We start from the raw sequence: 23,343 nt of genomic DNA, 5'->3' as shown, positions 1-23,343 counted from the left end.
TGAACCTTTTGAGTATAGATTAAAGTAGGGAGATGACAAGCATCCATTCACAAAACAATCCTGTGTTTAATCAAGACAAACAAAACTAGGAAAAAAATGATCTGTTCTTCAAAAGTAAGTATTTTTTTCTTACCAAATTAAAAAAAAAACTCATTTTATAACAAAGAACTCCCTCCTGCATAAATAAATTGATAAACTTTAGAGATACCATTACCTACTTCCGAATAAACCAGCTACAGTAGAAGGCTCATGGCACATAAGGGTAGTATTAGGATAAGCTTGAGTGCCACAAAAAGAATCTGACAAGGCATAAATTGGGGGGGAGGGGGGAGAGGAGGAAGGACAGAAAAAAAGGAAAAGAGAAAAATGAGGAGGAACAGTTAAGAGTGGAATGGAGTAATTAAAAAAACAAACCAACAAACAAAACAAAAACAAAAACAGGAGAGTCCAAGCTCTTAGTGTTCTTCAAATTACAACTTACTTAAAAAAGTCAGTCTCCATTATGAATACTCTATTTAAAATATATTAACAAAATTTTAAAAATAACCAACATGTATTTCCTTAGAGAAATAAGCAGCAGTTGGCTTTTTAGTCAATATTAACACATCTTCTGATGTCTTCTTTTACCGATGAGTAAGCAGGCCTGAACAAGGTCACAGACATGGCATTGCCGGGACCACAACCCCACTCTTCCTGACTTATAATTGCTTTAATGAGGACAAGCTATTTCATACGCTGAGGTTCACATCATCAGATCAATGTCCTCCTCTGGAAGGGTTAGAGGGTGTCTCTATGTAGCTGTCCTCTGATTTTTCTGGGTCGTTCTTAATCCTTTAGAGCAGAGGCTGGCAAATTACAGCCAGAGGCCTATTTTTATATGGCCATGTGAGCTAAAAATGGTTTTTACATTTTCAAAGGGTTGTTTTAAAAAAAATGAAAGAAAATAAAAGAAGAATATACAACAGAGATCTTATGTATCCTGCAAAGTCTGAAATATTTACTATCTGGCTCTTTACACAAGAAGTTTGCTGACCACTGTTATAGAGAAGCACAATCCAAAAAACTTTCTAGGATTATAAATCTGCTCTGTGCAATATGGTAGCCACTAGTCACATTGAGCAATAGAAATGTGGCTAGTACAACTAAGGAACTAAAAATTTATTTGTAATTAATTAGAGTTTAAATGACAATAGCTAGTGGCTAATTAGACAACACAGCTCTAGGAATGACATACCTTGGGTCGTTCTTTCCTGCTCTTAATACTCTGAGTAAGAAACTATTGCAATTTTTATTATACAACCCTACTTCTCAGAGCTTTTAATGTGAATTAAAAGGCTTCTTATTATAAAGCCTCTTCTTAGGATAGACAGCAAACTACAGCTGCATGTCTTCGTAAATAAAGTTTTATTGGAACACAGCCAAACGCATATTTATGTATTACCTATGGCTATCTTCATGCTATAATCCCAAAGCTGGTAGCTGCAACGGAGACTATGTGGCTCATGAGCCAAAAATATTTACAATCTGACCCTTTAAGAAAAGGTTTAATGATCCTTGTTCCAGACTAATGCCTAGGTTGACAAGAGTGATTTATATTTTCCCATTCTGTACTCACTTTTACAAAAACGTTTAAGTACTGAACAGTAAGTTTTTGCTAATGACAAAACTTGGCAGATGTGATTTTTTTAAAAAAAGTATACTTTGTACTTTCATTTGTACTATTTACAGGCAAAGAATAACAGAGTTTAGATAAAGATTATTTAAATCTTAGTTTAAATAAATACTAAACAGAGTTTAAATAAAGTTTACACTTCCATAAGGAAAGGGCACTGTAAAGCAAAGCTGCCGGATTCCTGCTTCAAGCTTTTGCTCCTATTAGCTGGGTTGTCTCAGTACATTAACTTTTTTCGGACTCACGTGATCCATCCATAAAAATGGTAGTAATTCTGTTATCAATATGAGAGTTGAGAACTTGACCAAATATTCTCCGGAGGTCCTCACAAGCCTAAAATCACCAATTCTAGGATTTTAATCTTCAAATACACCTACTCACCTTGATGGCCATCAACTTTACTATCTTTCTTTGTTTTTTGGTCTTCCTCTTGCCCCAAACCACAGGCCTTAAACTTAAAAAACATTAGGAAAATGACACTTCTAGTATATTCCTTTTGCTACAGGCTTTCCTTGAAAAGCTTAAAGCTTTATAAAAGCTCTCTCACAATGGTTTTTGTATTTTTACTCTGCTGCTGTTTCAATGTGAAATAGCTAAGGCCTTTAGCATTTAAGGTTACCGCCCTCCATTCTGTCCCTCTGGGGTGAATAGAAGATTGACATACTGAAGCACATGCACTGCTCTGACCTAAAAGATGGAAATTATAAGCCCCCAAGTAAAGACATATCGTCTCATACCCCAAATTAAAGCAACTGACTTAAAAAGACACAAGAAGCCATACTCACTGAACATACTCTAGTTCATATTCAATAAGTACAAAGAAAATATAAACTTATTAGAAAACCACATTCCAAGGATAACTCGAGTAACCCTTTATTACCAAGCAAACAAGGTACAGCATTTCACAAATTTTCTGAAGAGTAGCAAAATATGAAATTTAGTTTCAACCACTTTTTATTTAATTTGTAATGTGTTACAATGACATGAAGGAATGCCTGCAATTAATTATTACAATTTGGAGCTATGAGACTAGTTATATATAACAACAGCACCTGCCTTGGATCTTTCTCAAATCTCCAACTATTCTTTTCTAGTCACCTCTCTTCCGCCCCCTCAGATGTATCGAACACAATGTTCAGAATGTGGCTACATGATCTATTTAGGGTACACAGATGACTTTCTGAATGCTGCTTTAAACAAAGAGTTAAATTTGCATCACCTTATTCTCTGAACTGAATAAAAGCAGTTTCGCCATCTTTTAAGGGGTGTTCAGCATCTTTTCAGCAGGGTTCAAAAACGTTAATTTCAGGTTAGTGTATACTCAAAAACTTACATTTCCTTGTATAGCTCTGGAGTAAAACTTTACCTTTTTATGGATTTTTATACCACAACCAAAGGCGATTTAGATGAGTTGTTTTTCATTTTCTACTTGTCTTTTATCTCCAGGCTAACAATGAAGTGAAATCCTTAAGAATGGGACAAAGGTTATGTATGGATTTGAGACAATCTAAAATTATACTATTCACAGTTTAAAAAAAATTAAAAAATGAAGATAGCTACTGAGAGTGACAACACCCTCTCTCTCCCAAACACAGAGGGAAAGATATAAGCACGCACATATCAGTAAGTTTAAGAGATGTTACCCTATAACCAACTCTCTGAATTAATAAACAAAATGTGGGGGAAAAAAATGTGGCAAATGATGTTAGACAACTTGCGTATCACACTATAATACGATAGAGAACAAAACACTAAAAGAAAAAAACACAACGTCAAAGGAAATTTTCTTTCCTAAAAACTTGGATTAAATAAAATTAGGGATACTAATTTAAAAATGTCACTACATTATTGCTCTTTATTTTAAAATTTGATATTAAAATCCGAAATAATTACTGCAGTGCCTTAAAAATAATTAATGAATACGTAAAAAATACTTAGGCAGTATAAACATTAATTGGAAAGAAAGGTTAAATGGTACTTTACCAACAAACATTTCATGAGTAGGTGTCCTAGTAGTAAAAGTGGATACATCTGAAGAAATGGGAAGGTGAACATCACCACTACTTTTTGTGAGGAAAGGATTTAAGCTTGGAATGGCATCATCAACAGCATCTACAGTAGCAGAGAAAGGATCTGTGCAGTCCAAGTGCATTACAGCAAAATGAAGAAAGGAAGTAAATTAATTAGTATTGTAATTAGTCAAAAGATGCAAAGTGAAAAGTAGCAGCTATATTATTGTTTATTAATCTTAAGTGCAAAACACCTAATCATCATCAAGATGGAAGAACTACATTTAACATCTTTTAAAATGAATCCTCAGAAGAAAACATTTATGTGTCTAATTAACATCTGTAGCATACTAAGGATAGATCTGCTCTCCAACATCAGGAAGCCAATAGTCAGGTAAAAAAGAGAATAACCAAAATGCATCTACAAAAGAACCACCCACCCTGGACCATGTTCCCCACCCTACGTAGGAATGTATTGGCTTTCATGGCATAGCTATGTTTATTCAAGTAACAGATATAAACAACCAATATGTGTGTGGCACAAGTGAAATTTCAAAAAAACAGAGAATTAGGGGTAAAGGGCTATTTATAACATGTGGGGTTAAGTATTATAAAGGGTTCAGAGGTAGGAAATAAAAAAAATAAAGATGAAGGAAAGGTCTAATGATTTAGAAACAGGAATTTTAGAAAAATTAAGAATAGAGACAAAAGACTGGTGGCCATTTAGCAGACTGGGAACCACTCTGAAGGTCCAGTTAAGAGTTCTAAAGCCAAATCATTAAGGCTTTAATAATGCTAAAGGAATGATAAAAGTACTGTTCCATATTAGGATGGTACCAAAATGTGTATTATTATCAAATCCTACCTCTAAAGTTATTTTAGAATCAGATATTTACTGTACCTATACCTCATTCAAGATAATCATCATTCTAATGATTGAAAACCATTCATCATTAGCAGCAAAAACACTCTTAACCTCCTCGTTCTGTACTTTAAACCAGCAGCCTGTTCTTGTCTACTCTAGTCTGGTTTGTGATGCTCACTTAACAATATAGTATTAAGCATTGTATCTTACTCTAAGACTGTACGATAAAACAATAAGAACACAAAAATAGCCTAAGGACCAGCTCATTCACTACACACACTTTCCCCTGAAGTCAATAAATTCAAAGCAGGGGTTCCACAAACCCTACAACTATTTAAAAAAGGAAAATATCAAGAAAATATTGAGGTCACTGGCTTATACAGAATCTTTTTTAAAAACTTTAATTTTTCTATCACACAGGACCTTTTCAAGGAATTAAGCATTCCTATGGAACATCAACTCACACCCAAAAATAAAGTCTTACAAATGATCAAAATTCACTGATATAGTATTCAAACTAAAATGATCATGTTTAACACCTTTCCCATCTCTCCACTCCTCAATAAATGGAACAGGGAAAAAGAATCCAAAAGTGTTAACTGAGAAATAAGAAGCAGAAAATAGACACAAGAAAAAGATTTTCTGTCCTAAAATAAAACTGTAATGATGACCACTCTAACTCCTTTCTGCGTAAAGGAGATGCATTGTTTAGAGCTGATCAATTTGTTCAAAATACTATTTTAAAATATTGAATAGTGGCATGACGTTTTTAAAGTATGTTATACATGGTTGGACCCAAAACATCTCTAGTTTTTCCATGCAAAAGAAGCCATGAGAGAAGTCATTTGAAAAAACACATTTTTCTATTATAGATCTATTAGTTTATGAGAAAAGACATGTTTGGGAAAAGTCATTAGTGATCTGCTGCTCTGATGAATGATTAAGTTTTACCTAAGTACTTATTATCAGTCATTCTCTATTATATGAAACATCCTAGAGAAGATTATGCAGAAACATGCAAGTGCATCTGTATTTAGGTCCATTAGACAGTAAGAAAAAAGTTCGTAATCTACTTGACAAAACATTAAATAATCTAGATGATGTTAATCTATTAGTGGATGCTATACAATCAATAATAAAAACAAATTCATTAAGATAAAAAAGAAATAATGTTCCAGCTATCCCAACTTAAACTTTATTCATCAGACAACTACTCTAACTTCCTTAAACTTTAAAAAATCATTTTTTTCCATTATTTTTAACATTATTCACTTGAAAGTTTAATTTTATGTTACAATAGCGAAGAAAAATAATCCAAAAAAGGTGAGGATTAAAACAGCAGTCATATTGTGGGGCGCCTGGGTGGCTCAGTTGGTTAAGCGACTGCCTTCGGCTCAGGTCATGATCCTGGAGTCCCGGGATCGAGTCCCGCATCGGGCTCCCTGCTCGGCAGGGAGTCTGCTTCTCCCTCTGCCCCTCCCCCCTCTCGTGTGCTCTCTCTCATTCTCTCTCTCTGAAATAAATAAATAAAATCTAAAAAAAAAAAAAAAAAAACAGCAGTCATACTGTAATGTTGAGGTCCTAGATACTAGATACCTACACTGACACAAGTAAGTTTTTCATAAAGCATTGTGTGTTTCATGCCCAGCTGAGAGTAAAGCAAATTAAACTTCAGAATGGATAATTCTTCTTCGACTGAATTAAATTTTGAAATCTAGCTTAAGATACACATCAGTGTACTGAGCTGATAATATTGCTCATTTTTAATTTGTTACAATACAAAGTTTTTAAAATTAAAGGTGATATAAACTTAAATCTTCTCACATATTAGTATTCAACACCAAGTGCTTAATTCAGATTCCAGACCATTTCTTGAAAAATCAAAGGCTCATTAATAATGCAATGAGGGGAACAGAAGAGCTTGTGTTCTCTCTTTCATGTTCATTTTTAGGTGGAATCTTAAATGCCTTTTATATAAACATTCAAACATTAGTTCCCTTTAACTCAACATCCTAACTTATCTGTGATTGGGAATACACAACATCTCTGTGGTGCTTTATAAGAACTACCAAATCTGTTTTAAAAAATACCAACTCTGCTATTAAAAAACCATTTCAGCATATGAAAGCAAGACAAATCTAGAATAAGATTTTAGGATTATCAAAAAAAAATCATACCTTTGGTTTGCCATATGCTATAAAAGCAGCATGATGTAAAACGTTACATATTTCAAATGTTTAGGTAAACTCTTAATTTCAAAAAACTTTTAACAATGTTATGATCAAAACTTTTTATTTATATGACTTATTTATTTATCTCAGTCTAACTTTAATTTCAAAAATAAAGTAAAAAATCTTAACCCAAATGTCCTGGATATAAAAAATACACTGACTGATTTAGAAAGTATTCAAAGTTCTTGACTTAAAACACACTTCAGCTATCCAATTACACAGAAGTCAAAACTCTGAAATTATCACCAGCTCAGAAATCAAGTATCTTTTTTTGAAAGCCAAGACAAGATTTAATTCTTAAGTTGAGAGGTTCACAGTAAGCATCACTGTCCTTTCCTCATATATAATGATAAGCTTTTAGAAAAATAATGGTCAATTGCTATAGCCTCTGCTCCCACTGTACTTAATTTTAATTTGTATTTTTAATATTTTTAATGGTCTCACTTTTACATAGAAAGCCTAATGTTAAAATATGAAGGAAATTTTGATGGAAATAGTACCAAGAGCAAAATAACCTAAAACAGAAAAATAAAACATGATTAAGTATATTCCAACATACAGTATTCACCCATAGACTGCTATGAAATGATTTCTCCTAACAGGACATTAAACAACTCTTACAGGCTGAAATTACTTGAAATTATTCTCCTACAATAATAGTCTATCTGCCTTCATATGAGTTCAATAATTCCAAGCCAAAACTTTAACTTATTATTAGAACTAATTATATATGGTGTCCAAACAAAACAACCTCACAGTTCAGTTTCTTTGAAATGTATTCGTTCTAAGACTTGTGTAAAATTTCTCATCCATTTAGAAAAACAACTTTCAGGGGTGCCTGGGTAGCTCAGTCATTAAGCGTCTGCCTTTGGCTCAGGTCATGATCCCAGGGTCCTGGGATTGAGCCCCACATCAGGCTCTTTGCTCCGTGGGAAGCCTGCTTCTCCCTCTCCCACTCCCCCTGCTTGTGTTCCCTCCCTCGCTGTGTGTCTCTCTGTCATATAAATAAATAAAATCTTTAAAAAAAAAGAAAACTTCCAGCCTTAACTTTAGAAATCTAAACAGTGTGTCTGTGTTTTTTTTTTAAAGGGGGGTAAGCAAGCTAAAACTGCTTATATGGTCATGTCAATTCTACTAAACTTCTAAAACAATTCACAGTAAGCAGAAAATAAGCATGTAAATTTTGCCAGATTAAAAATCCTAAAATTAGGACAGATCATTAGGTTCTTTAAAAATTACTTTCTTGGGGCGCCTGGGTGGCTCAGTCGTTAAGCGTCTGCCTTCAGCTCAGGTCATGATCCCAGGGTCCTGGGATCAAGCCCCACATCAGGCTCTCTGCTCAGCGGGCGGCCTACATCTCCCTCTCCCACTCCCCCTGCTTGTGTTCCTGCTCTGTCAAATAAATAAATAAAATCTTAAAAAAAAAAAAATTACTTTCTTAACCTTAATTTGCTGTCTACATTTCATTCAGATAATTCTAAAATATTTACTGACTTTAAACTAGCTTATCAGTTTTAGAAATCAACTCTGAGATCTTAAGATTTAGCTAAATTAATCTTCTAAGTCAGTTTTTTAATCAAGTCATGGCTCACAAGGTTAGTCTAGAAATCTAGTGTTTTAGTGTTTCACTATTCCTGTTCCCTGCCATATCTTGAACCAGAAATAACCTGTCCAGAAAAAAAAAAACATCCACTCATTCAACAAACTTATTATACTAAGTAGAACCTCAAGAAGTAACTATAAAAAATAATGAATAAAGTTCTTAAAACTCGAATCATTAAAATAGAGATGAAACAAGTCTAATTCATATTAACATAAAAATTCTCTAGAACAATTAATTTATCTTGCTATGAGAGGTAAGCTGATCAATTCAGATTTTACATGTGACCCAATAAAACTTTTAAGGTAGCTGGCCATTCTCTATTTTTCTGTAGACAGTATCCTTGCTCAGAATATCTCCCCTTTTACTCCCAAATAATTGAGTGTTCGTAAAATAATATATAAAAACAAACAAACACCACAACCAACCAAATTAAGTAATTTGAAAACATATCATATGCCTAAACAAAACTGCTTAAAAACTGACATGAACTAGTAGGTTCAATCCTTTGAAGATGCCAGGTCAATGATCATGATATAGTCACCCTAAGATCAGTAACTACTCCAGGGCAGCAAACATTCCTGTTGCTATTAGTGGAAAATTCTTTGAATACCAAAATCTTATAGGTCTGAACTAAATACAAGTTTTAAATACAAGTAGCATAAAGATTGTCATGACATTCCCAGTCAGAACATAGTTCACTGCTTGATAACACTATATGAGTTTTATTAGAACCTTATCATATATTTACATGACAGGAGTTTTCTTTCTCCCTAAAGTCACTTTTTTTTCTATACCCAAAACAAAATAACCCTTAGGCATTTTCTGATTATTGAACAGATATTCAACATTGAAAGAATGATTTCATACTTCAACATACACTGGGTCCTTCCTCTTCACCTTCATTAAAACTTCATTTCATAATTTAATTGAAACAGAAATTCCAAAATTACATTTACAAATACATGAAAACGTCTTCAAGGAACAAAATGACTTCTTTGCCACTGTAATATTTTTCAAGTTCTCACATATCAAGTGTAACTAAAAACTACACAAATAAGTGAAACACTACAGAATGGGAAGGGAGTGGACTATACAACATATAAAGCAGAATTCCTTAATGCTTACCTCCCCATGTACTTGCTACCTGAGACGCAGTAGACATAGGAAGTACAGATGGGTGAAAAGTTGGCTGTTGCAAATCAAGCAGATCATTTGGTAGCTTTGATGTGCTAGGAAAATATTTTGAAAAGATGATTTATTTATTTATTAGGTAAACATTGCTATATCAGCCACTCCCTTTTTCCTGCCCAGTAAATAAAAACATTAAAAGTGAAAAAAGTCCCCAATAATGTAAACCCCAAAAGGAGGAACAGTTTCAGCAAGGTAACAGTTGCATATCCTTTATATATGTAAGAGCATATATTTTTATTTATAACAGTGTATTTCTAAGGAGGTTTGGAAAAAAATATTCAAGTATTGGATTTTGTTTATATAGGATTCAAATAATTACAGCCCTTCTGGAAAGATCAGTGACTGCCCAAGGAAAATACTGATTTCCTTACTGAGATGAACCTAAACAACATGATTCTGAAATATGAAACATCCAGGCAATTTTAATTTTTGTAAGGAAATTTGTTTTCTTACTTTTAATCTTCAAAGAACTTCAATTACATTTTGTTAATACTAATACCCCTAGCAAAGTAAAATACCTGTTAACCTCAATTCTATTGCTTCAATATCCAAATATACCAACAATACAGGAAAAAATTATACATGCATATATGATATAAACTTAAAACGGAGCCACCCTATTACACACTCCACGGGGCACTACTTACAGGATATGCTAAGACTTTTATGTGATTAAGGAGTAACAACTCAAAAGAAGATCCTAGAGTTTCCATGAATTAAAGCATTGTGTGTACTATAGCACAGATTATTTTTAACTTACTCAAAAACAAAATGTCTTTTAGACGTAAAAAATAGTTTTGATAGATAAGTAAAAATACAAATGCATTTAGTGCCTTGAGGAAAAAAAAACAGAATAGGCAATAAGCATTCTAAAATAGGCTGTAAGATTTGCCCTCAATTACAATTAAAAAGGTAAAAACTTTGAGTGTATTAAGTGAAATAGAACATAGGCAAATTACTTCTTTATCTAATAATTTAATTCTCAAACATTCAACATCTTTTCCATTTATCTCTCCTAAGACAGACTCTGTCTTTATAAAGGGAAGAGGTAACAACTAAGTAAAAGTTACACTGAGCTATGAGAGGAGGACTCAGTAGGTGGGAGGCAAGACCTTTTAAGAATGAGTTAATAAAATAAACAGCAACAAGAACAAATCAAAGAAAACCCTCTCTGTGGAGCATTTACCTTGAGCTAATTAAGCATTGTGCTAATAAATCCTATACTAGCCACCAGGGAGTCTGTTGCAAATGAAAAATCTTGGGCCTCACCCTATACCTACTGAATCAGAAACTCTGAGGGTGAGACTCAAAAATCTGTGGCTTCAGAAACTCTCCAGGTCATTCTGATGCTTACTAAAGATTGAGTACCACTGACTTGTACCATACATCTTATTTGGAAACCAGTTTATAAAAAAAAAGGGGGGGCGCCTGGGTGGCTCAGTTGGTTAAGTGACTGCCTTCGGCTCAGGTCATGATCCCGGAGTCCCGGGATCAAGTCCCACGTCAGGCTCCCTGCTCAGCAGGGAGTCTGCTTCTCCCTCTGACCCTCCTCCCTCTCATGCTCTCTGTCTCTCATTCTCTCTCTCGCAAATAAATAAAATCTTAAAAAAAAAAAAAATGGAAGAAAGAGAAGAAAAGAAATAACAGCCAAGATTCCAACCAGAATCTGACTTCCAAACTGAGACTTTAAACCACTCTGAGGTAAAAGAAAGGACAAATTTAGAAAAAGTCAATTATCCTAATTTGCCTGGAAATATTAATTTCCATTGTTAAGTAGCTTTACGCAACAAGAGTACTAAAGTTGGTCTGGTAGGCTTCAATGCCACAGAAAGCTGGCAACTAAACTCTTACTATGTTCCAGATCACGGAGTTTAACACCTGGGAACAGACATGAAAGACATTTAATATCCAATGAAAGAATACTGTGAAATAGATTATATATCCACGTACATAAATGAAACATCTGCCCAGAGATAACCCACTACATTCCAATTAGTATAAATTTGTAATTCCCTTTGTGTGAATTTATGAATACAAAATCATAAACTAAATCTGAAAAGTTCTGTAACATTCTTATGAGAAGTCTGTCTTTAGATCTAAGTTTTCAAAGGTAATCTTTATGTCTTCCACCTACCTGTTAGAAGAACTAGGGGTAGAAAAAATGTCAATGGCTGGTGCAGTCATTATACCCCCTGCTGAGGTGGACACAGGAGAGGCTGCGGTTGTTAAAGAGGTATGAGGTTTCTTTGCAAGTTCTTTTAGGCGCTGTTCCTATGGAGAAAAGATACTAGCATAAGGAATCCAGAAAGCAGATTTGTTTCAAGGCTTCAGAAAAAAAGCATTACCTGATTTTGTTCTGATGACAGAAAGGTATTCCCTGTTTCATCAGCCATTCAATGTCAGTATGAAAAATCAGACAACTGAGTCTCACCCCATTTGAAATACTGTTATTTAGAGGTCCCAATTACTTGATGAACACCTGTACTTGTTTTTCCCAATACAGAGAATGCAAACACCTACCTTTAAAGCTTTTAAACGAGCCTGTTCTTCCTCTAATGCTGCCTGCTTTTCCCTTTCATCCACTTTGGTTAGAGACAGGCCAGTGCTTGCCAGGGAAGAGACTGCGTTGGAAAGTGTTGTTGCCCTAGAGTAATTGGACAAAGGTAATATGGCTTTTTGCAAACTAGTTATGAAACGGTCTGGCAACACAGCCATGGATAAGCACTACAATTATGAACTTACCTTATGGAGTAAAAATCAGTACTTTAGATGATATATTCTACCCACAGGATGATTAGTAATTAGCTAACTTATACAAACATTCACTGCTTTTTAAATTGTTAGACTTTGGAAAGGGTTCACAATAACATTAAGGGACACTGCTTGTTCCAAGTCCCAAGGGAGGGAACCAATGCAATTAGGAAAGAGCTCATGTGCTCCCAGGAAAAGCTTGAGTTTCTCACAGGAAATTACTCTGCTAATTTACAGCCTAGATTTTGGCAGTACTAATACAGGAACACTAAAATACGAGTACTAGTAATAAGTAATGTGTGTCTAGATGTTTCCCTTATAATAACACCCAAAAATGTCGCTCCCAGAGGATCACAGGTTCCTTCAAAGGAAGATCAATTTTATTTCAGTCATTAGTCCACCTGGCACCTCCTTTCTATCTGCTAGTCTTTTGCCAAGCTAGAATTTCCTTTTCAAACATGTCACACGTGCACATGCATCATCACTCTCTGGCAGATACACAGCAAGTCAGCTCCTTTCCCTTATATCAAAACTTTATCCAAACCATAAACCCAAACAACATTAAATTCCCAAATGTTAATTCTAAGCAACATAAACACATGTAGTAAAGAATTCTAACCTGAAGAACTACTCCAGTGACCTTTACTCATTTTCCTTTTATCACACGCCAAACATCATTAATTTCTACTCTAAGCATACAAGTGGCAAAACTATCCAAATTTTATGTAAAATCAACTTTATAAAGATACAACTTAGAAGACAAGGGAAGAGTAATATAGTTGTGATAGAAATCCAAGAAACTCAGCAAATTTTATGATAAAGTATGAGGTTAAGTCAATATACCTGAACTACTTGACTTTATTTTTCATTACTTTCTCAAATAAGTGAGCCGTATAATTTGGCTTGTGCTTCTAAAAACCTACTAGAAAATTCAAAGAACAAATCTGAATTATAAAGTACTAAAATCCAGTAATAACACTTTCCTTCAAAAATTACTTAAGGGGCGACGGAGCAAGATGGCGGAGGAGTAGGAGACCTGGATTTCGCCTCCTCTCAGGAATTCGGCTGGATAGGGATCAAACCATTCTGAACACCTACAAACTCAACAGGAGATCGAAGAAAAGAAGAGCAACAACTCTCTCATCAGAAAAGCGACCACTTTCTAGAAGGTAGGACATGTGGAGAAGTGAATCCGAGGCGATATTTGGGAGGATAGACGGCGGGGAAGTAGCCTCCGTCGGCCGCTTCTGGCAAGTGATAGAGCCGCGGACCACAAAATCGGAACTTTTATAAGTCTGCTCCACCGAGGGACGTCACTCTGGTGGCTAAGCGGGGGGTGGAAACCTCCGGGACAGTGTGGTCTCAGGACCCTCGGGGTCACAGAAAGACCAGGGGTTCCTGAGTGTGGCAGAGCTCCCAGGTATCAGAGCAGGGAAGCCGGCTTCAGAGATGGAGCCGAGGCGCGGGCTCTCAGCTCGGGGTTGCCATAAACCGTGATCCGCGGCACAGTCGGGCCACTGCTCCCCCAGCAGGGACCCAACAAGCGGCAGATCTGGGGAGACTCACCTTCCTCCCCGGGGAGGAGCCGCGCAGGAGTGCACTACAGGGATCTGCTGGGTTTGGAGACTCCACCCGGGGTCGGGTGCCAGAGATAGAAATGCACGGTCACAGACCGGATGAGCACGGAGTGCAGCCGGAGACCGGGGAGATGGGAGTGACTGACGGCTTTTCTCTGGGGGCTGAGAAGTGGGGCCCCAAGTTCTCAGCTCCTCCAGGGCAGAGATTGGGAGGCCGCCATTTTCACTCTCCACCTCCAAAGCTGTACGGAAAGCTCGCAGGGAACAAAAGCCCGGGAGAGCAAACCCGAGCAGATTACTTACCCGGGAGGGGGCAAGGGCGGGGCAATTCCGCCTCGGCAGAGACATTTGAAAACCACGGCAACAGGCCCCTCCCCAGATCAGCGAGAACAGCCGGCCAAGACCAAGTTTACCGATCAATGAGACGGCAGAACTCCGGCGCTAGGGGAATACTGCACATAGAATTCATGGCTTTTTTACCATGATTCTTTAGTCTTTCAAACTTAATTTTTCTTAACTTTTTTTCTTTTTGAATTTTTCTTTTTCCCTTTTTCAACCAACATCTTATCAATCCCTTTTTTTAAAAAAAAAACATTTTTATTTTTCATTTTTAGAGTCATATTCTATCCCTTCATAGTAGTTACCCGTATTTTTGGCTTATATATATAAGTTGTTCTCTCTTTAAACTTTTGAGATAGTTTCTTCTAACAGACTAAAATATACCCTAAATCTCTAGTATATGGTGTTTTCTATTCCCCTGCCTGATCACATCCTCTCCCTTTTTTTTTTCTTTTTTTAAATCCTCTTCTTTTTTCAACCAACTTCTTATCAATTCCTTTTATAAAATTTATAATTTCCATCTTTACAGTCATATTCCATCCCTTCATCATATCAACCCTTATTTTTGTACATATAAGTTTTTCTTTCTTTAAAATTTTGGGAGGCACTTTCTTCTAAAAGACCAAAATACACCCCAAATCTAGTGTGTGGCACTGATCTATACACCAGCCTGATCATATTTGATCACATTCTGGTTTTTTTGTTGTTGTTGTTGTTTTGTTTGTTTTTGTTTTTATATCTTTTTCCTTTTCTTTTTTTTTCTTTTTCTTTTTTCTCTCTTTCCCTTTCTTTTCCCACTGCTTCAGGTCTTTTCTGATTTGTTTAGAGTATATTTTCCGGGGACATTGTTACTCTGCTAGCATTTTGTTCTCTCATTAATCTATTCTCCTCTGCACAAAATGACAAGTCGGAAAAAATCACCTCAACGAAAAGAACAAGAGGTAGTACCGACTGCCAGGGACCTACTCAATACGGACATTAGTACGATGTCAGATCTAGAGTTCAGAATCATCACTTTAAAGATACTAGCTGGGCTTGAAAAAAAATATGGAAGTTATTAGAGAAACCCTTTCTGGAGAAGTAAAAGAACTAAAATCGAACCAAGTAGAAATCAAAAAGGCTATTAATGAGGTGCAATCAAAAATGGGGGCACTAACTACTAGAATAAATGAGGCAGAAGAGAGAATCAGTAATATAGAAGATGAAATGATGGAAAATAAAGAAGCTGAGAAAAAGAGAGATAAACAACTACTGGATCACGAGGGCAGAATTTGAGAGAGAAGCGATACCATAAGACGAAACAACATTAGAATAATTGGGATCCCAGAAGAAGAAGAAAGAGAGAGAGGGGCAGAAGGTATAATGGAGCAAATTATAGCAGAGAACTTCCCTAATTTGGGGAAGGAAACAGGCATGAAAATCCAGGAAGCACAGAGAACCCCTCTCAAAATCAATAAAAATAGGTCAACACCCAGACCTCTAATAGTAAAACTTACAAGTCTCATAGACAAAGAGAAAATCCTGAAGGCAGCTCGGGAGAAGAGATATGTAACCTACAAGGGTAGGAACATGAGATTGGCAACAGACCTATCCACAGAGACCTGGCAGGCCAGAAAGGGCTGGCAGGATATATTCAGAGCACTAAATGAGAAAAATATGCAGCCAAGAATACTCTATCCAGCTAGGCTGTCATTGAAAATTGAAGGAGAGATAAAAAGCTTCCAAGACAAACAAAAACTAAAGGAATTTGCAAACACAAAACCAGCCCTACAGGAAATCTTGAAAGGGGTCCTCTAAGCAAAGAGAGAGCCTAAAAGCAACATAGACCAGAAAGGAACACAGACAATATACGGTAACAGTCACCTTACAGGCAACACAATGGCACTAAATTCCTATCTTTCAATAGTTACCCTGAATGTAAATGGGCTAAATGCCCCAATCAAAAGACACAGGCTATCAGACTGGATTAAAAAACAAGACCCATCGATATGCTGTCTGCAAGAGACTCATTTTAGACCCAAAGACACCCCCAGATTGAAAGTGAGGAGGTGGAAAACCATTTACCATGCTAATGGACACCAAAAGAAAGCTGGGGTGGCAATCCTTATATCAGACAAATTAGATTTTAAACCAAAGACTGTAATAAGAGATGAGGAAGGACATTATATCCTACTTAAAGGACCTATCCAACAAGAAGATCTAACAATTGTAAATATCTATGCCCCTAACATGGGAGCAGCCAATTATATAAGGCAATTAATAACAAAAGCAAAGAAACACATCGACAACAATACAGTAATAGTGGGGGACTTTAACACCCCCCTCACAGAAATGGACAGATTGTCTAAGCAAAAGATCAATAAGGAAATAAAGACTTTAAATGACACACTGGACCAAATGGACTTCACAGACATATTCAGAACATTCCACCCCAAAGCAACGGAATACAAATTTTTTCTAGTGCCCATGGAACATTCTCCAGAATAGATCACATCCTAGGTCATAAATCAGGTCTCAACCAGTACCAAAAGATTGGGATCATTCCCTGCCTATTTTCAGACCACAATGCTTTGAAACTAGAACTCAATCACAAGAGGAAAGTCGGAAAGAACTCAAATACATGGAGGCTAAAGAGCATCCTACTGAAGAATGAATGGGTCAACCAGGAAATTAAAGAAGAATTAAAAAAATACATGGAAACCAATGAAAATGAAAACACACTATTCAAAATCTTTGGGATGCAGCAAAGGCAGTCCTAAGAGGAAAGTATATAGCAATACAAGCCTTTCTCAAGAAACAAGAAAGGTCTCAAGTACACAACCTAACCCTACACCTAAAGGAGCTGGAGAAAGAACAGCAAATAAAGCCTAAACCCAGCAGGAGAAGAGAAATCATAAAGATCAGAGCAGAAATCAATGAAATAGAAACGAAAAGAACAGTAGAACAGATCAACGAAACTAGGAGCTGGTTCTTTGAAAGAATTAACAAGATTGATAAACCCCTGGCCAGACTTATCAAAAAGAGAAGAGAAATGACCCAAATCAACAAAATCATGAATGAAAGAGGAGAGATCACAACCAACACCAAAGAAATACAAACAATTCTAAGAACATATTATGAGCAACTCTATGCCAGCAAATTAGATAACCTGGAAGAAATGGAGGCATTCCTAGAGATGTATCAACTACCAAAACTGAACCAGGATGAAATAGAAAACCTGAACAGACCTATAACCACTAAGGAAATTGAAGCAGTCATCAAAAATCTCCCAAAAAACAAAAGCCCAGGGCCCGATGGCTTCCCAGGAGAATTCTACCAAACATTTCAAGAAGAATTCATACCTATTCTTCTGAAACTGTTCCAAAAAGTAGAAATGGAAGGAAAACTTCCAAACTCATTTTATGAGGCCAGCATTACCTTGATCCCCAAACCAGACAAAGACCCCATCAAAAAGGAGAATTACAGACCCATATCCCTGATGAACATGGATGCAAAAATTCTCACCAAAATACTAGCCAATAGGATCCAACAGTACATTAAAAGGATTATTCACCACGACCAAGTGGGATTTATCCCTGGGCTGCAAGGTTGGTTCAACATCCGCAAATCAATCAATGTGATACAATACATTAACAAAAGAAAGAACAAGAATCATATGATCCTCTCAATAGATGCAGAAGAAGCATTTGACAAAGTACAGCATCCTTTCTTGATCAAAACTCTTCAGAGTATAGGGATCGAGGGTACATACCTCAATATCATAAAAGCCATCTATGAAAAACCTACAGCGAATATCATTCGCAATGGGGAAAAACTGAGAGCTTTCCCCCTAAGGTCAGGAACGTGGCAGGGATGTCCACTATCACCACTGCTATTCAACATAGTATTGGAAGTCCTAGCCAGAGCAATCAGACAACAAAAAGAAATCAAAGGCATCCAAATCGGCAAAGAAGAAGTCAAACCCTCACTCTTTGCAGATGATATGATACTTTATGTGGAAAACCCAAAATACTCCACCCCAAAACTGCTAGAACTCATACAGGAATTCAGTAAAGTGGCAGGATATAAAATCAATGCACAGAAGTCAGTGGCATTCCTATACACCAACAACAAGACAGAAGAAAGAGAAATTAAGGAGTCGATCCCATTTACAATGGCACCCAAAACCATAAGATACCTAGGAATAAATCTAACCAAAGAGACAAAGGATCTGTACTCAGAAAACTATAAAATAGTCATGAAAGAAACTGAGGAAGACACAAAGAAATGGAAAAACGTTCCATGCTCATGGATTGGAAGAACAAATATTATGAAGATGTCAATGCTACCTAGAGCAATCTACACATTCAATGCAATCCCCATCAAAATACCATCCACTTTTTTCAAAGAAATGGAACAAATAATCCTATAATTTGTATGGAACCAGAAAAGACCCCGCATAGCCAGAGGAATGTTGAAAAAGAAAAGCAAAGCCGGCGGCATCACAATTCCGGGCTTCCAGCTCTATTACAAAGCTGTCATCATCAAGACAGCATGGTACTGGCACAAAAACAGGCACATAGATCAATGGAACAGAATAGAGAGCCCAGAAATAGACCCTCAACTCTATGGTCAACTCATCTTTGACAAAGCAGGAAAGAATGTCCAATGGAACAAAGACAGTCTCTTCAACAAATGGTGTTGGGAAAATTGGATAGCCACATGCAGAAGAATGAAACTGGACCATTTCCTTACACCACACACAAAAATAGACTCCAAATGGCTGAAAGACCTCAATGTGAGACAGGGGTCCATCAAAATCCTAAAGGAGAACACAGGCAGCAACCTCTTCGACCTCAGCCTCAGCAACTTCTTCCTAGAAACATCGTCAAAGGCAAGGGAAGCAAGGGCAAAAATGAACTATTGGGACTTCATCAAGATAAAAAGCTTTTGCAAAGCAAAGGAAACAGTCAACAAAACCAAAAGACAACCGACAGAATGGGAGAAGCTATTTGCAAATGACGTATCAGATAAAGGGCTAGTATCCAAAATCTATAAAGAACTCATCAAACTCAACACCCAAAGAACAAAGAATCCAGTCAAGAAATGGGCAGAAGACATGAACAGACATTTTTCCAAAGAAGACATCCAAATGGCCAACAGACACATGAAAAAGTGCTCAATATCGCTCGGCATCAGGGAAATCCAAATCAAAACCTCAATGAGATACCACCTCACACCAGTCAGAATGGCTAAAATTAACAAGTCAGGAAACGACAGATGTTGGCGGGGATGTGGAGAAAGGGGAACCCTCCTACACTGTTGGTGGGAATGCAAGCTGGTGCAGCCACTCTGGAAAACTGTATGGAAGTTCCTCAAAAAGTTGAAAATAGAGCTACCATATGATCCAGCAATTGCACTACTGGGTATTTACCCCAAAGATACAAAAGTAGGGATCCGAAGGGGTACGTGCATCCCGATGTTTATAGCAGCAATGTCCACAATAGCCAAACTGTGGAAAGAGCCAAGATGTCCATCGACAGATGAATGGATAAAGAAGATGTGGTATGTGTGTGTGTGTATATATATATATATATACACACACACAATGGAATATTATGCAGCCATCAAAAGGAATGAGATCTTGCCATTTGCAACGACGTGGATCGAACTGGAGGGTATTATGCTGAGTGAAGTAAGTCAAACAGAGAAAGACATGTATCATATGATCTCACTGATATGAGGAATTCTTAATTGTAGGAAACAAACTGAGGGTTGCTGGAGTGGGGGGTGGGGTGGGAGGGATGGGGTGACTGGGTGATAGACACTGGGGAGGGTATGTGTTCTGGTAAGCGCTGTGAATTGTGCAAGACTGTTGAATCTCAGATCTGTACCTCTGAAACAAATAATGCAATATATGTTAAGAAAAAAAAAAGAAGAAGGAGGTAGCGGGAGGGGAAGAATGAAGCGGGGAAATCGGAGGGGTAGACGAACCATGAGAGACGACGGACTCTGAAAAACAAACTGAGGGTTCTAGAGGGGAGGGGGGTGGGAGGATGGGTTAGCCTGGTGGTGGGTATTGAGGAGGGCACATTCTGCATGGAGCACTGGGTATTATGCACAAACAATGAATCATGGAACACTTCATCTAAACCTAATGATGTAATGTATGGGGATTAACATAAGAATAAAAATAAATAAATAAATAAAACGTTATTTATGTCATTCATAGGAGCAACATTTAAATTTATAGTTATAAAATGTATTGATTTTTCCTCTTAATGAATCTCTGCCTCTATTAATGTGCCTTTCCAATTGCTTAAAAAAATAAATTGGCTGTGATATTTAAAAAAAATAAAAATTACTTAAATTTTATTGCGACAAAAAAAAGTTCTGAAACAATCAAAAAGTCTACAGAGAAGGGTCTCATTATAAATATTTTACACAAAATTTTTTTCATGCTATTAAGAGAAAATTGTCATAAAAAAATGAGAATTACTCATTACCCCCAACACAAAACTCATGTTACACAGTCAATATGAGATGATCTGTGCTATATTCAATTTGGTAGGTTAACTCGTTTTAGTCTTGGAAATCAGCTGAAAGCCCAACAGACTGATTAAAATATGTCAATAATCAACCACATGAATTGGCATTAGAGAAAAATGATGGAATTTTATGTCAGACATCATAGGTTTGAGTCCCAGAATTACTACTGCATACATTTCACTGGCCTATAGTGGGGGTTAAACAAATTTGTAAAAGGGTATCTTATAATTACAAGACACCATATGAATCAATGTATTATCACTTTTAAAAAAAGTTTATTTTTAAAATTTATTATCATTTTTCTTAAGTTTTATTTATTTTCAGTAATCTCTACACCCCACGTGGGGCTCAAACTCATAACCCCAAGATCAAGAGTCGCATGCTCTTCTGATTGAGCCAGCCAGGTGCCCCAACGCACTATCACCTTTGAGAGAAATACTGACACTATGAATATAATTGCAAACCATGTAGTCAGTGTTATCATCTTAAGAGATGCTGACATCTATTGAAGATCAGGAACTATTCCAAGAATTTACATGTATTAACCCATTTAATCCTTGGCAGCAACATTATGAGGTAGATGCTATTAATTATAAATGATTAATCAAGGTAAGGGGGAGTCAAATAACTTGGAACTTAAGCTGGATTCATCAACTCTCTCAGAAACATCACTCCTGCTCTTTGCCCTACAAAGAATAATGTACCTGCTTGCAGCCGTAGAATCTTTAATTTTCTTTCCTTCCAAGGAAGCTAAATGTTGTTCCAAAGCATCAAGAAGACTGCTTGGGGCCTAAAATTGTACAAATATAAGATTTTCATGATAAGTAGGCCACTGGTCAAAAAAAATTAAGTATCATCTAACATATGAGAGTAACAAAAGTAGGTATATTCCTCATGAACTAATTAACAGCGGAGTTTTAGCTACCAAAGAATAACATTATTTTTATTACATAAGCATGACCTAATAAGGGGTATTAATAAACATAACCAAAAATATAAAAACTGAGACTATGGAAACATGAAACATTAAGAGGTTCCTGCAAGTAATTAATTTTTTTAATATTTAACTTATTTGAATTTTAAATAAAAACATACTCCTAAAAGCTAGACATATTGTTGGGCAGTGTTCTCTGTAATTGATAAATACTTGCTGAGTAACTGAAAGTGCACAAACATTATCAATGTGATACAATTGTTTACCCACTAGAATGGCTAAAGTTAAAGACAAGACTAGCAAACATCGAACACTGGTGAAGATATGGAACAGATAGAACTCTTATACAATGTTGGTTGAAATTCATCCACCTTAAAAGATCTGAATTTTTTTTTATGAAATTAAATATACACCTAGCTTAACTACCCAATTCCATTCCTAATTATCTACCCAAAAGACATAAAAACCTATCTCCACAAGAAAAGACTTATTCAAGAATGTTTTAAGTGGCTTTATTTACAACAGTAAAAAACTACAAATCCCAAAGTCCATCATTTGGAAAACGGATAAACAAAATTGTGAAGTCACACAATGAAATACTATTCAGCAATAAAGAGGAATGAATTAATGGTACACACTCACTACATGGACAGAGCTCAAAACACTATGATGAGCAAAAGAAGTCAGATACAAAAAAAACACTTGGATGATTCCATTTATATTACATTTAAGATCTAATAAAATTATGCTATTAGAAGTCAAAACAGTGATTTATGGAGAGGACTAGGGAGTGGCCAGAAGGGAACCTGAGAACTGGGGTGATGGAACTGATCTATATATTGGATGGTGTGCTGATAACACAAATGTCTACAGTTAATCAAATTCCACTGAAATAGATATTTAGCTCAATTTTGTTTTAAAAAAGACTGGCCTTTAAAGGCTATGTATCAAATCTTAATATGAAGAGCTAATTACTTTCAAAAGGAAACAAAGTGAGCTGAAAAGGAATTGTTCACTATCTTTCAGTGAAGCAAATCCATCAGTGGCATTTACTTGCCCCAAATATTCTTTAGGATTTGAGATAGAGTTACTGGATTACAGGTATCTAAATCTACCAATTACGACTTGAACAATTTCCTTCATTCTGCATTTTCTCTCTATACACAAGACCTTACCTTAGTACAAAAAAGATACAGTAGAAAACCAATTAAAGCCAAAAATATTAGATTATAACATTAATGTCTATGTTGAACTGAGACTACATGTGCACCACTCCCTAATCTCAACAAAATGTCTAAGACTCCCAAGAGCTCTTGTCAGAGATGATGATGAGAATGTTGTTGACAGTGATTAACATTTAAAAAGCTATTACAGGGCGCCTGGGTGGCTCAGTCGTTAAGCGGCTGCCTTCGGCTCAGGTCATGATCCCAGGGTCCTGGGATCGAGTCCCACATCAGGCTCCCTGCTCAGCGGGAAGCCTGCTTCTCCCTCTCCCACTCCCCCTGCTTGTGTTCCTGCTCTCGCTGTCTCTGTCAAATAAATAAATAAAATCTTAAAAAAAATAAAATAAAATAAAAATAAAAAGCTATTACAGCACAACAGGCAACATGCTAGCTACCTTGTATGTAATTACTGAGTCTATG

The 23,343-nt window shown here is 36.3% G+C and overlaps 1 protein-coding gene across 13 annotated transcripts in view; it reads right to left on the bottom strand.

Moving 5' to 3' along the window:
- PICALM (phosphatidylinositol binding clathrin assembly protein) overlaps nt 1-23,343 on the bottom strand; it is a 110,329-nt gene that overhangs the window by 28,977 nt on the left and 58,009 nt on the right. For 7 of the 13 annotated variants that reach the window (XM_045894559.3, XM_064576813.1, XM_045894557.3 and 4 more), the window contains 5 exons: nt 21,471-21,556; nt 12,092-12,215; nt 11,706-11,842; nt 9,506-9,609; nt 3,656-3,805 (listed from right to left, as the gene is read on the bottom strand). In XM_045894559.3, coding sequence (XP_045750515.1) covers nt 3,656-3,805; nt 9,506-9,609; nt 11,706-11,842; nt 12,092-12,215; nt 21,471-21,556 — 601 coding nt within the window. The remainder of the gene's footprint in view (nt 1-3,655; nt 3,806-9,505; nt 9,610-11,705; nt 11,843-12,091; nt 12,216-21,470; nt 21,557-23,343) is intronic. The other 6 variants (XM_045894562.3, XM_045894567.3, XM_045894564.3 and 3 more) reach the window with 1 other exon arrangement.

This window comes from Mirounga angustirostris, unplaced genomic scaffold (genome assembly GCF_029215605.1).
Source record: "Mirounga angustirostris isolate CCGP_5_RB_7025 unplaced genomic scaffold, mMirAng1.0.hap1 SCAF_13, whole genome shotgun sequence".
In the NCBI taxonomy this organism is placed as follows: Eukaryota; Metazoa; Chordata; class Mammalia; order Carnivora; family Phocidae; genus Mirounga; species Mirounga angustirostris.
Note: the sequence above shows the minus strand (reverse complement) of the source record. Positions and strands in the feature narration are given on the sequence as shown.